This window comes from Otolemur garnettii, unplaced genomic scaffold (assembly GCF_000181295.1).
Source record: "Otolemur garnettii isolate 467f Iridium unplaced genomic scaffold, OtoGar3 scaffold00029, whole genome shotgun sequence".
Taxonomy (NCBI): Eukaryota; Metazoa; Chordata; class Mammalia; order Primates; family Galagidae; genus Otolemur; species Otolemur garnettii.
The window spans coordinates 424,748-439,755 of NW_003852424.1; the positions used below are offsets into that span (position 1 = coordinate 424,748).

Sequence of the window (15,008 nt, forward strand, 5' to 3'; positions counted from 1 at the left end):
AGGCGATTCTCTTGCCTCAGCCTCCCAAGTAGCTGGGACTACAGGTGCCCGCCACTACACCCAGCTATCTTCTTGTTGCAGTCTGGTGGGAGCTGGGTCCGAACCTGCCAACCTCAGTACATGGGGCTGGTGCCCTACCCACTGAGCCACACGCGCCACCCAAGATATTTATATTCTACACCTCGTAAATTTCACATGTACCCTTGTAAGATGCACCATAGGTGTGGTCCCACCAATTACTCTCCCTCCACCCATCCTTTCCACTCTCCTCCCCTGTCACCCTGGGTAGAATGCTGTGACATCATAGCTCACAATAACCTCAAACTTTTGGGCTTAAGCAATTCTCTTGCTTTAGCCTCCCAAATAGCTGGGACTTACAGGCGCCTGCCACAATGCCCATCTACTTTTTGGTTGCATGATTTGCAGGCTCAGGTCAGGTTCAAACCTGTCACCCTAGGTGTATGTGGCTGGTGCCCTGCTGGCTGAACTATGGGTGCTGCCCTTCACCTTTCTTCTTTAATCTTAGGTGTAAGACATGATGAAGGTTGTGAAAAATGTATCCAAAAGGCAACCCAAACTAGACAAATGGTCAATGTTGTGTTATTGGTTACTCTTATTATGAATGTACAGGAAAGCCTGAAGGTACTTGCATACATAACACCCAATATCAGATATGTGTGCCCCCTAGTGGACCAGCTGTTTGCTACATTCCTTCTGAACCCCCAGAGCAAACTGAATTTGCTATGTGATATACTTAGAAAGACAATAACCTGAGTTATAACAAAAGGAATATGCAAACAAGTAAAAAAAATCATTAATAACAATTTTGCAATATATACAGGCATATCTTTTTATATTTTCAATAATAATTAGAAGTTTTCCATGTAGAAATACTATATATTTCTTTAGAATTATTTCTATGTATTTCATATTTTGTGTTGTCACATTAACTTTAATTCTCTAATCGTTAATGGTATACAATGGATATTTATATATTGAACTTAAAAAAATAATAAAATAATGGTAAACATTAAAAAAGGATTTTAGGCTCAGTGCCTGTAGCACAGTGGTTATGGAGCCAGCCACATACACTGAGGCAGGTGAGTTTGAACCTGGCCCAGGCCAGCTAAACAAGGATGACAACTGCAATGAAAGCTGATCAGTAGTGGAATCGCGCCTGTGAATAGCCACTGCACTCCAGCCTGGGCAATATAGTGAGACCCTGTCTCTAAAAAAAAAAAAAAAAAAAAAAAAAAATAGCTGGGTGTTGTGGGCACTTGTAGTCCCAGCTACTTGGGAGGCTGAGGCAAGAGAATTGCTTAAGCCTAAGAGTTTGAGATTGCTGTGAGCTGTGATGCCACAGTACTTTACTGAGGGTGACATAGTGAGACTCAGTCTCAAAAAAAAAAAAAAGATTTTAGGCAGGAAATAACATGTACCAAGGCACAGAAACATGGAAACAACAAAATAAATTCTGGGAATTACAGGCAGTCCCACATTGCCAAAATAAATGTCAGGGAGGTAAGCAGGAGCTAGATCATTGATTAATTTTTTTTCTGTAGATGATGGGGAGTTTTTAAAGGAGGAGTGATCTGTTCACATTTGTATTTTATATGAATCACTTTGTTAGACTCTAGAAATCATGCTGACTCTGATAAGGGACAGATTTCAGGAATAGGAATAAAGGCACCATGATCTAGTGGGATTTAAAGGGAAAAGTTAAGATGATTCCAACATTTTTGGCTTATTGGCTATGTGCCAGATAACTGAGATAAAGAATATGAGAGAACAGGTTTAGGGGAAAATTAGTTTGATTTTGGTTTTGCTAAAAATGAGGTGATTTTTGTGCCATCTAAATGGACATATCAAACTAGCAACTTGAGATATTACATATGAGTCTTGAAGTAGAGGACAAGCTGGGATGAGAGACACCTAAAGGTGATGCTTAAGGATATGAAAGTGGGAGAGATCTATACAGCAAGCATGGAAATGAAGGTGCAGAGGGAGATTGAGAGCTGGGAAAGAGAAAGAAGGACAAGGAATTCTAACCTCTAAGGAAAATTATGGGGAACACAGATCTGGTGAAAATACTGAGAAGAAATGATAACAAGGTAGAAGGAAATCCATAATAAAATGGAAGAAAGTCCATATGTTCTGTTCTTAGGAAAACAAAATTTTTGAAGGAATTCAAAGAGCAACAAAACTACCATAATCCATCTTTCATTTATCCTGATGCCAGACAGCCTTCCTGGGATGATTAGTACAGAGTGCCACAGCTGGATGGTGCCTGTGGCTCAAACGGGTAGGGTGCCGGCCCCATATGCCGGAGGTGGTGGGTTCAAACCCAGCCCCAGCCTAAAACTGCAAACAAACAAACAAACAAACAAAAAAAAAACTCCCCCAAAACCCAAAGAAACAAAAAAACAGAGTGCCACAGCCTTTTCAACAACAGACTTGGAATTCCTTTCCCTCCTATCAGTGAGGCTTACATTAATTTATGCTGCAAGGCTTCTACAGAGAAGGGAATATTGAATTTAGTTGTTCATATTCTTGGGTAATATATGGTAATGTAACTTCTGTTCACTTGTGAAAAAAAATAAAACTTTGTAGAGGAGAAAAAGAAAATAAACAATTAGAGAAATCCAGAATGTGAAACAGAAGGAAAAAAAAAAAGCTGAGAGATTTTCTTAGATTGAAAGACATTAAAGAAATAACACAATTGATTATGATAAAAAATGATGAACTAATAATCATACAAGAAATTGAAAACAAAGAAAAATTTACTGCTAAGTAAGACCTTAGGACTTATTCAGACATAGGGAGTAAGAAAGGAAAGATTATTCAATTTACTTTACAAGGCTAGTAAACTTTGATGTAAAAAGCTGACCTGAAAACCACATGCACAAAAAACTATAAGGCAATTTCATGTCTGAACTTGAATCTATCAATGAACATAAATTAGCTATTTCCTTTGCTAATATTTTATTTTAGATTTTAATATTAGCAAAACAAATTGATAGTGTAACTAAGTGATTTATGATCAACTATGGATTACCCAAGAATGGGAGGAAGAATGTTTTTACGTTAGAAAATCTACTAATGTAACCCATAACATTACCATACTAATGGAGAAAAACTCATCTCAAAAGATGAGGGATGGTACAGCCATTATGGAAAATAGTGCAGAGGTTTCTAAAGAAACTAAAAACAGAATTGCCCAGAGATCCCTCTTCTATATATGAAAATGAAATTACTACCTCATAAAGAGATCTGCATTCCCATGTAGAATGCAGCATTATTCACAATAGCCAAGATGTTGAAATAACCTAAGTATAAATGGATAAAGAAACTGTGGCACACATATATAATAGACTATTATTCAGCCCCCCCAAGGAATAAGATCTTGCCATTTGGTACAACATGGATGAGTTTGAGGTTGTGAGCTGTGATGCCACAGCACTCTACTGAGGGTGACATAGTGAGACTCTGTCTCAAAAAAAAAAAAAAAAAAAAAGAATAAGTAAAAATAAAACACCCTACGTAAGCCTCATGGCTGATCGTGAAACACTAAAAGCATACTCATTGTCAGACAGGTCATGAATATCCCAGTGTCTCTACTACTGTTTGACATTTCACTACAGACCCTAGAAAATATAATAAGCTAAGAATGATAAATAAGAGCATAAACACTTGAAAGAGAAAAAAGTTCTCAATATCAACAGTTACAATTATACCTAAAAATCCAAAAGTATCAACTAGCAAACTATTAGACCTAATAACAAAGTTCAGTAAAGAGGTCAACGATACCCAATCCCAGGGCAAGGGAAGTGAGGTACCTGGGGGCACATTCATGGGGCACTTGTTCGCAGGTGCCAGCCCTTCACTTGCAGGACCCTGGGAGTGTATGCTTGAATTTTGCACCTTACGTTACCTCGTTTACTACACCCCAACCTTGGCCCTGGGGGCCAGATACAAGATACAACATGCAAACAGTAACTTTCCTGTGTAGCAGTGTGGAGGATTTCATCGTGTTTGGCTACCTAGCCCTGAATATGTTTTCTATTTTGAGGAAACTCTCCTATTGTTTGAGTCCTGAACAATTTCTCTCTGTCTATGAAGCTAAAGGGGGCAGCATTGGCACCTGACCCAGACGCAGTCAGTTGTGCACTTTTGCTTATGTCTTGAATCTTAAGGGAGTGACGCAGAGAAAGTAGAGAAATTGTTCACAGTAGAGAACACCATGTCATGGAAAGTCTGACATCAGTTTTGGAGGGTCTCAGAAGGGTGGCAGTGCCCAGCAGGAGTGGTAGTGGCATCCTGGCTTCAGCATTTTCACTGCCTATTGTCTCTTGTTTCCTACTGATTTTCTAAAGCTTGAGATCTTTCCAATATCTTTACTGCAACTAAGGACCTGATGAATACTGATATAGCCACTGACCAAGGTAGAAAATACAGATGGTGGAATGAACACATACCTTTAACTCCTCTCCCTCCTGAAACCCCATTAAACTGACAATAAAGGGCTCAGTGCTAGGGCACCAGCCACATACACAGGAGCTGGTGGGTTTGAACCCAGCCTGGGCTTGCCAAATACAATGACAACTACAACCAAAAAATAGCCAGGTGTGGTGGGCACCTGTAATCGCAGCTACTTGGGAGGCTGAGGCAAGAGAATTGCTTAAGCCCAAGAGTTTGAGGTTGCTGTGCGCTCTGATGCCAAGCACTCTACCAAAGGTGACATAATGAGACTGTCTCAAAATAAATAAATAAATAAAATGACCATAAAGGTTTTTAGGCATACATTTTTTTTAAACATCATTCTTTATTTTTATTTATTTATTTATTTTGCAGTTTTTGGCCAGGGCTGGGTTTGAACCTGCCACCTCTGGCATATGGGACCGGCGCCCTACTCCTTTGAGCCACAGGCGCCCCCATTTAGGCATACATTTTAAGGATTAAGAGAATAACAGGGGAGACATGAGTAACAAAGATTTAAAGCTGGGAAACAGATGGCTAAATTATTTAGCAGCCCAAGGAAGTTAGATCCTAACCCCCTAAGGGAGAACTCCTAGTAGCCACCAATCTATACCACAAACTCCTAAGGTGCAAGAACATGGCAGCTCCAGGTATCCCTGGAAGTTGGCTGACGTGTTAGTGCAGCTAGCAACAGGAGGATTGCAAAACATCTTTGCAGAGCTTAGTAGTCTGAACTCTTAGACTCCCTTCCTAACTCTGTACAGCCAACAGAATAAAGTGAAAATTTATAAACTGAATGTTATGATCATCCCTCACTACTAAGCCATCTTTCTCATAGCCATGTGGCTCTACAACTCAGGCAGAAGATTAGAAGAGCCATCCCAGGAAAACCAATCAGCAAAGAAAAAATACTTCAAGACACTGGCAGTTTGTCAGGCATGGTGGCACAGGCCTGTAGTTCCAGCCACTCAGGAGGCTGAGGTGGGAGGATTGCTTGAGCCCAGGAGCTCATAACCAGTGAAAATCTGTCTCAACCACCCCCCCCCAAAACAAAAACCAAACCAGTTAGGGCACCCTACAGAGCGCCCTCTAGTACAATCAAAATTAACCAGTCCCTTCCACACTGTACAGAGCTTCCCATCAGTGTCTTGGGGTCACCCACTCTCAGATATGAGTAGAAAGCTAAGTATCACCAGACAAGTAAGGAAAGCATTTCTTCTGAAAGACAGAGACCAAAACAATAAACAGGGGAGAAAAAGCAACTTGGTGGAAACAGAGACCATACTGAAGGAAAAACATCAAAAATTATCATAATTCTCTTCAGAAAAGCCATATTGAATTGGTGAAATGAAAATAATATTCTAAATAAATAAATATGTAAATACATAAATACAAGGGAGGGGGGCAATCAGAGAATGAAAAAAGGTTCTTATAAATTAAAATACGTAAGCAAAAATGAGTAAAACTTAGTAAAAGAGTTGGGAGACAGGTTGGGGAGCTCTCCCCAAAGGTCGAACAAAAAAGTATAAATAATAGAACACAAAATATAAAATAAAGTCAGATGACATGGATAAGGTTTGAATCCCCAGCACTCTGGGAGGCTGAGGCAGGAGGATCACTTGAGCCCACAAGTTCAAGACCAGCCTGGGAAATAGCAAGACCCTGACTCTGCACACACAAAAAGGCCATTATACATACATACATACATAGGGAAAAGGGGAAATTATAGCTAAATGTACTTTTATTCACAAAATACAGGGTGACCATAAAGTAAAATTGCATATGAACTTTATGGCCACCCTGTATTTCTCTACATGTTGACCTATAAATATAAAATATATTAAACACAAATTTTTAAATTTTTCCTATTTATGGAGACCTTTAGGACACCTGTATCATGTTGCAAATAATATAAATAATATGTGAATACATCCCTCTAGGAAAAAGTAGGTCATTCCAATAAACAGGTCCTCTCTAGAGATAATCACCATTATTATAAGAAGATAAATATACCTTAAAGATTCAGAAAACACACACACACCAAGCTGGGAGCCCTTCAGAGGGTGAGCCAGAACCTCATGACCAGAGCTACAGGAAGCCTCTCTGTTCTCTAGGGGATTCCAACACAAAGACAACCCCCCCTCCCGCCCGCCACCAAGGCACTTGGCTTGGTGCACTGGGCTGATATTTTGGCAAGGGCAAATCTAGGTTTTGCCCTCTGGTAAGTAAGTGAAAGAACACAAAGTTATAAGCACTAACTGTTCATGGCCACTCTAGTATCACTTAAAATGGGGTAAACGGTGACAGAAGTGAGAGTGAAAAGAGATAATGGTTTTAAATAAATGTGGTTAAAATGCTACTTCTATCAACTTTACAAGAACGTACCATTACATTAACACATTGGGAGGGGCTCAAAGTGAGGTTCCCCTGAAATTCAAGCTCTCTTAACTTCAAGTAAACCCACCTATGGACAAAAGGACTTGGGTCAATTGTCCTCAAGGGTAGAAGGCCATCTTCAACAGTATGAGGTAAAAGATTAAGTCACAGAGAAAATGAAAACAGTACCCTGGTGGAACATTTTGCTAGTATATTTGATTTTTTTTTTTTTTTTTTAGGAATAAGCTATTTTAATCAAGCAAAAACAAATTTATATTCATTATTTCTAAAAATAAAATTAGACTTTTCCAATCCTTAACATCTACATTTAATAATATCTTCTAACCAAAATACAGATGCTAAAATAGCAAATTATAATATAGCTTGTACAGCATACAGTATGTTCACTGTTTACACTTTAATTCTAGTTTGTCATTATGTACTCAAAGAATACTTTAATATCACCGATAATAAAATTTTCACAATTAAACAAAAAATGTGACAAGGTGTCTTAAAATGGCTCTGCTATAAATTATATATAATATACAGAATTACAAAGTCAAGTATTTTTTATCAAAATATACACCCCTCCCTGAAACTAACACAAGCTATCAATATTTTAAATGAATAATACAATTATAGAAAATATTTGCAAAATATTTTTTCATGTATAAATATTCTGCCATATTTACTTTGGTCTAGAATTATCAGCATACAAGTCCACTGGAAAAAATATCCACATGTAAGGGCTGGGAGACATCACTACACATAATTTTATATTTGAAGTCAAATCGAAATGACTAGACTACACAGAGTAATTCTCCTTGATTCATAAACCTAACAGATAAAACAGATTAGTGGATCATAGGATTATTTGCTTACTATTCTAATTATTAATTCAAAAATGATTTTCATAAGCCCTTTGTGACTCTTTAACAACCCCCCCCCCAAATATGGAATGCTTCACGAATTTATGTGTCATCCTTGTGCAGGGGCCATGCTAATGTTTTCTGTATCATTCCAATTTTAGTATATGTGCTGCTGAAGCGAGTATATTTGATCTTTAAGGTAAAATTTGTAAATTTGATCTTTAAGGTAAATTTCAAATAAAAATAAAAATCTCTAAAATGCAACTTAAGTCTCTCTGGAGATTTTCTTTGAAGTTTCTTACCATTTCTAAGTTATCTGTAGCAATGGGATCGAGAATGTTCTAAAGAGAAAAAATAAGAAATTAATTCATGATAGGTTTGATATATGTTCTCCTCTCCCCCATTCATCTTCTAAGATTCTTTTCTGTCCCCCTCAGTTATTCTTGTGAGAAATGCATTCAGGCAGAAGGCATCAAGGACCAATACTTGTGTGGTCTTCTGGCCTATGGGATCTTAACAAATGACCCCTATTTTCCAGATCTTAAAAAGTAATTGGAGAAACAAGAAATAGTTAATGATAACAAGAGGAAATATAAATGAACAGAAGTGAGATTAGTTTGGACATCATCACAAAAACTAAGTTGATTTCTGACTGGGAAACTATATCAGTGATGTTGAGAATTATATATCTTTTCTTTTTTCTTTTTTTTTCTGCCAGTATGATGGATTGAGAATTATACCTAACTCTAAATTCATAGTAAAGGAACTATCACTGTAAACAGCATCAGCTGGTCACTTCTTACCATATGACGAAGGAGTAAACTGTGGTGAGAAACCACTGCTGCTCAACGTAATTAGTCCATCAAAAAATGTATCTTTTGGGTACTTAGTATGATACTATGGGATTGGTTGATAAACAGAAGGCGTGGTCTTAACAATTCAGAAATGTATTATCTATTGAAAACAAAAGGACTTTCACACATAAGAAGACAACTAAATACCAAGAAAATATGTGAAAAGTGTTAAAATAAGAGGTATAAACAATAACTTCTGTAAGAGTTTAGGGGATGGAGGTCTCTGGGCTGGCAAATCACCCAGAGACTGAGGACTGTACCCCAATGTGTGGGCAGGGAGAAATGGGGTAAAGGCATTTATTCAAAGCCACTCAGTAAGGTCAGCAGTGGATATGAGCCTCAGTTTTGATCTCTTGTATCAAAAACTATCACTAATTATTAATGATATTAATAATCAATAATCACTAATTCTTTAGCACCTCATACAATATGTTTTAAAGGGGTGCTCAATTAATCTTAGTTGGTAGTAATTACGAAAAGAAAAATAATAAGCACACATTGTATAAACAAGCAAAAGTCTTAATATTTACTGAGCAACTATATTTTAAAGACATAGCGCAAAGCTCAGCAATCATATACAAAGTAAAATGCTGGCTGGGTGCAGTGAGTCACGCTTGTAATTCCAGCACTCTGAGAGGCCAAGACAGGTGAATTTCTTGAGCTGAGGGGTTTAAGATCAGCTTGAGCAAGAGCAAGAGAGCAAGACTCCATTTCTTAAAAAAAAAAAAAGAGACAAGAGGATCACTTGAGCCCAAGAGTTTGAGGTTGCCGTGAGCTATGATGATATGGCACTCTACCCAGGGTGACAAAGTGAGACTATCTCAAAAACAAAAGAACTTAAAAAACTAAAATGGTAGGGTAACTGCCTTCTAAGGGTAATATAACAGAATTTATGTATTTCTGTATATTGAGAACAACCCCTTTATACCACAGTCTGGGAAATTAGTGGAATTCAAGGCATGAAAAGATTATTTTAGGGACTGGCATGGTGGCTTATGCCTACAATCCCAGCCCTCTGGGAGGCTGAGGCAGGAGGATCACTTGAACTCAGGAGTTCAAGACCAGCCTGAGCAAGAGCAAGACTTCATCTCTACTACAAATAGAAAAATTAGCTAGGCATGCGACTCATGCCTGTAATACCAGCTACTCGGGAGGCTGAAGTAGGAAGACTGCTTGAGTCCCGCAATTTGAGAGCAGCCTGAGCAACAGTGGGACCCTCATCTCTACTAAAAACAGAAAAACTAGCTGGATGTGGTGGTGGGGCCTGTAGTCTCAGCTACTTGGGACACTGACAGGAGGATCACTTGAGCCTAAGAGTTTGAAGTTGCTATGAGCTGTGATACCATAGCACTCTACCCAGGGCGACGGAGTGAGACTGTGTCTCAAAAACAAAAAAACCCAAAAAAACCCCAGATTATTTTGGCCAGGAGAAAAAAAATTTACTTGTGAATCAATAGTCACAACAAATGACCCTGCTTCCAGCAGTGGTCTCAGTGGAGAGGTACCTCCCTGACAAGAGCAACACAGAGATTCCCACTACTGAAGACACCGCTACTTTTAATATCTGATTTTAATCAAAGAAAAATTGATTTGGGAGACTTGGGCCAATGTTCTTATTGGCTTCCCTTATAGTCTAAAGGCCTCATTTATCTTGAAATTCCAAGAAGGATTCAGACTAGATGTGGGTCGAGGGAGAAATCTATCAGTCAAAAGCAGAGATGTTTCCTACCGGTTGTTTGCCTTTTTTCTTTGAATTTAAAGTGAGTTGGGGGTGTTCCAATTCCTTGAGCCAAGCCTCCTTGGGCAATTTATACACATCCAGCCAAACATCTCCAGCTCCTACATTGGGAAACCAGAGAACCATTGAGCAAGTGGAAGTAGGGCACAGGCCTCTTCTAAGGAGCAGCCCGTCTTCTTGGGACAGCTGGCACAGAGGTCAGGCATCTCTTAGCAGAGACCCTCAGAACAGTAACTTCAACAAATAGAAGGAAATGTAGTTCTCACTCCCCTAATAACTTTCCCATGGACAGTTACCTCTCAAGTCACCACCACCTAAGGGAAAAAGGGCTTCTCACACTGACAGCACTGATACAGCAGCTTCAACCAGGCTGCTCGCTCTGCTCAGTTCCTGCAAATGATAAACCCCACTGACATTTTGCTTTGGGCTGTACCTGTCTGGGGAGGAAGGCAGCATAAATAGCATTAGTAAGTGAGAGGAACAGGGCTAAGGAAGATTTAGAATTGGGAAAGATGCCCTAAAATAATTCTTCTGACCTATATTTGAGGAGATGACAACTTAGGGGGTGGTTGTGGGACTTGATCTTATCATAGAGACATTCTTAGCTTCTGTACAGAATGCCTATCAACTTGGGAAAGGTTGCTCTCCCATGGTATAGAATCCTGGCTAAATGTTTCCTCACAAAAGTAACCATCTAGACACCTTAATTTCAGACTTTTGGCCTCCAGAATTGTGAGAAAATAAATATCTTTTATTGTAAACCACTCAGTTTGAGGCTACCTTATGGCAGCCAGAGAACACTACCATAGATGGTACAAAGGCTCCCTCAAATACAAAAGCATTATAAAATATGTATCTCGGCTTGGCACCCATAGCTCAGTGGTTAGGGCGCTGGCCATATACACCAGGCCTGGCAGGTTTGAACCTGGTCTGGCCTGCTAAACAACAATGACAACTGCAACAAAAAAATAGCCAGGCAATATAGTGGACACCTATAGTCCAACTACTTCGGAGGCTGAGGCAAGAGAATCGCTTAGGCCCAAGAGTTTGAGGTTGCTATGAGCTGTGACACCACAGCACTCTACCAAGTGTGACATAGTGAGACTGTCTAAAAAAAAAAATACATATTGCCCTCAAGCCCCTAACATATGAGGGGCCTTGGGGAAGAGCATAAAATAGAGGCCTAAATACCATATATAAAAATATTTAACAGTCAGAAATCAAGATAACAAATATGTGAATGAAATATGTTCTACCCACAGTGATAACTGCAGCAGGCAAGATTAGTGATGTGCTAAATTTGGTGGGTAAAAAAGGAGAGACAGTATACTTGGATCATCTCAAAGTGTCCCCCCAAAATGTTAATTACTATAGTGGTTTTGTTTGCTTTTATTTCAAAATATTAAGGGGTTGCAGAAGTTTTTGTTATATAGATACGTTGTATAATGCTTAAGTAAGGTTTTTTTGTGTACCTGTCTTTAGAATAGTGTTCACTGTACCCAGGAGGTACACTGGACTCCCCTATCCTATCCTTTCCTCTTCTTGGTTTCCAACGTCCTTTATATCACTTTGTGCTCACGTGTACCCATTAAACATATATGCTCCCGCATATCAGTGAGCATATATGGTGTTTGGTTTTTTGTTCTTGAGATACTCCATTTAGGATAATGGTCTCCAGTTCCATCCAGGTTGCCGCAAAGAACATTATTTCATCCCTTTTTATGGCTGAGTGCTCCATGGTGTATTGTGGTGATTTTTGGACACATGCTTAAATCATCTCCCTTTGAGTGTGGTTGGATTTCATGACTTGCTCCTTACAGAGTGTAGGAAAGGAAAAATGGCAGCGCTACAGAGGAGAAGCTGGGAGATAGCACTTTCACCAAGCCACCAAGGTTGGTGTCAGCAGTGGTGAGTCATACCCTTTGATACAAAGCACTCAGGAGAACACTTCACCTCTTCAAATCCTTAACCCCTGTTGGATCATGAGAAAAATATCAGACAAACTGAAATTGAGAAATACTCTACAAAATACCTGACTGGTACTCTTCAGAAGAGTGAAGGCCATGAAAAACGAGGAAAGACCAAGAAACTGACACAGATAAGAGCAGACCACATGGAAAACAATACTAAATACAATATGCTATTCTTGGTTGAACTGTGGAACAGAAAAATTTGATTAGTGGAAAAGACAGTAAAATCTGCAAAAAAATCTCTGTAGTGATTAGTTAATTACATTGTGCCAATGTTATTTGCTTACTTTTGACAAACATAGATGATTATGTGGAATATTGGCATTTGGAATGCTGGGTGAAGGGCATAGCATAGAGAAACTCTGTAACATCTCTGCAACTCTTCTGCAAATCTAAAACAATTCTAAATTAAAAGTTTGAAGGAAGGAAAGTACTCATCTGAAAGAAACTGAAAATCGGAACTATGTTAACAGTCTTTGGATAGTCTTGCCTTGCAGGAGGAAAGCTGCAAAGTCCCCTCCTTGAGAGATCTCCATCTTTGTACAGGCGGTTTGCTTGCTGGCATCCTCCTGAAAACAAAAGAGATGCTGATAGTTAGTTCAGCTTGGTGACCCGAAAGAATATAGTTCAGGGCTTTCTGCGGCTCATACCCAGAACAGATGTCCTTTTAAAGCTTAGAACATGAAAAATGCCTCAAACTGCTTCACAATTTCCATTTTTTCTTGTACAGAAATTGGACAGCATAGTATATAAGGAAGTGGGACTCACTTTTCTGAATGTTTTTGGACTTACGTTTTATAAATGCTACTGGTGATTTGTGACATACTCTTAGATCTTGTGGTTGGGTGTGCTAACACTACAGCCTAGGTTGGTATCCAGTCCCTCCACTGAATTGAAATACATTCTACATGACACTGAACACTCTGGAGGTTGCTGGACAAAAGGCTCTAGCTACCGTAATGGAAATTAAATGTAACTCTAGTGTTAAATCTGCTCAAATTGTGGGCAAGCTAAGAGAGGCTCAATGGGTATGGTTATGTGTGTCTTTAAGGATCTGAAAGATTACTAGCAAAATAAGGTGGCCAGATCAGTTAAACTGATAAGTCCCCTAACTTATGTAATGAGAACTAGTTACAATTTTTTAAATTTTATGTATTTTAATACCAACTTGTTGTTATGGAAATTTTAAATCATACAAAAAGAGAGAAAATAGAACAACCCAGTATATTCATTACTCAGCTTCAGCAATTATCAATATATGACAGACATTTTATTACCTTACTCATTCATATTTTTTTAAATTAAGCCTACATTATTAATAATTCCTAAGCATCATTTAATTTCCAGTGTGTTTTTTAATTTCTTCAACTGTCTCAAAAATGTCATAAATATCTTATCACAATTGGTTTGTTCAAATCAGGATCCAAATGAAGCCCATGGATTGCATTTAGTTAATATATCTTGTAAGTCTAAGTTTATAGTGGCATCCTCATTTGTTTTTCTCTTTGCCATTTATTTGTTGAAGATGCCAGGTCATTTATTCTATGGAACTGGACATTGTGGGTCAAACTGATGGCACCTTCATGGTATCAGCATGTTCCTCTGAGTCCCTGGACTGCCTGTAAACTGGTAATCAGATCTAGAGCTTTGATTAGATGTAGGTTCAATTATTTTGAACCTAGAGGCCCATAATATGTGGTGTGTCTTTTTTAGTAAAGTCAAAATTGATAATTGATAACAGGTGTTGTCATCCTGACTCATTAATTATAAAATCCCCCATGAGCCATTGGTGGTTATTGCCTAGACCACTAGCGTGTAAAATGGCTACAAAATCAAGATAGCTAAGTTCTACCATTCCTTCTGCATTTGTTAGAATTCTTCTACAAAGACCGAGTGCAGTGGCTCATGCCCGTAAACTTAGAGCTCTGGGAGGCCAAGGCAGGTGGATTGCTTGAGCTCATGAGTTTGAAACCAGCCCGAGCAAGAGTAAGACCTGCCTCTACTAAAAATAGAGGCTGGGTGTGATCAGCAGGTGCCTGTAGTCTCAGCTACTTGGGACACCAAGATAGGAGGATCACTTGAGCCTAAGAGTTTGAGGTTGCAGTGAGCTATGAAACCATAGCACTCTACCTAGGGTGACAAAGTGAGACTCTGTCTCAAAGAAAAAAAATATATAAAGAATTCTTCCATAAAGAAGATCTTTCCATCATCACTACTTGGTATCCTTGAAATATAACCCACATGGGAAAGTCAAGACAAAAGTTTGATTCATTCCCTTATCAGTTTTCAGAGTACTCAGTTTGTGCTCTAGCAACATTCCCAGGTGATAATGAAGTATTTAAAAACATATTATTATGAATACATAGATTAAAAAATATTTCTAGTGTGTTTTAATTCATCAACAGTACTTTCTTTATAGTGTCCCCTTCAAGTTTGGGTATCACAGTTATGTTGGGCTCACAAAATGAGCTGAGGAACATTCCCTGTATCTTTTTCTTTACAGAGTTTTTTTTTTTTTTTTTTTTTTTTTTGAGACAGAGCCTCAAGCTGTCCCCCTGGGTAGAGTGCAGTGGCATCACAGCTCACAGCAACCTCCAACTCCTGGGTTCAAGCGAGTCTCCTGCCTCAGCTTCCTAAGTAGCTGGGACCACAGGCGCCAGCCACAACACTCAGCTATTTTTTGGTTGCAGCCATCACTGTTGTTTGGCGGGCCCAGGCTGGATTC

General features: G+C 38.8%; 1 protein-coding gene and 1 non-coding gene across 3 annotated transcripts in view; both read right to left on the minus strand.

Moving 5' to 3' along the window:
- Positions 1–15,008, minus strand: part of WDR93 (WD repeat domain 93) — a 72,776-nt gene that overhangs the window by 39,936 nt on the left and 17,832 nt on the right. For both annotated transcript variants that reach the window (XM_003788626.1, XM_003788625.1), the window contains exons 4-6: positions 12,774–12,852; positions 10,305–10,414; positions 8,024–8,062 (exon numbers count right to left, since the gene is read on the minus strand). In XM_003788626.1, coding sequence (XP_003788674.1) covers positions 8,024–8,062; positions 10,305–10,414; positions 12,774–12,852 — 228 coding nt within the window. The remainder of the gene's footprint in view (positions 1–8,023; positions 8,063–10,304; positions 10,415–12,773; positions 12,853–15,008) is intronic.
- On the minus strand, positions 7,800–7,902 carry LOC111724967. The gene has a single exon (XR_002773166.1). It is a non-coding gene; the product is annotated as a U6 spliceosomal RNA (small nuclear RNA).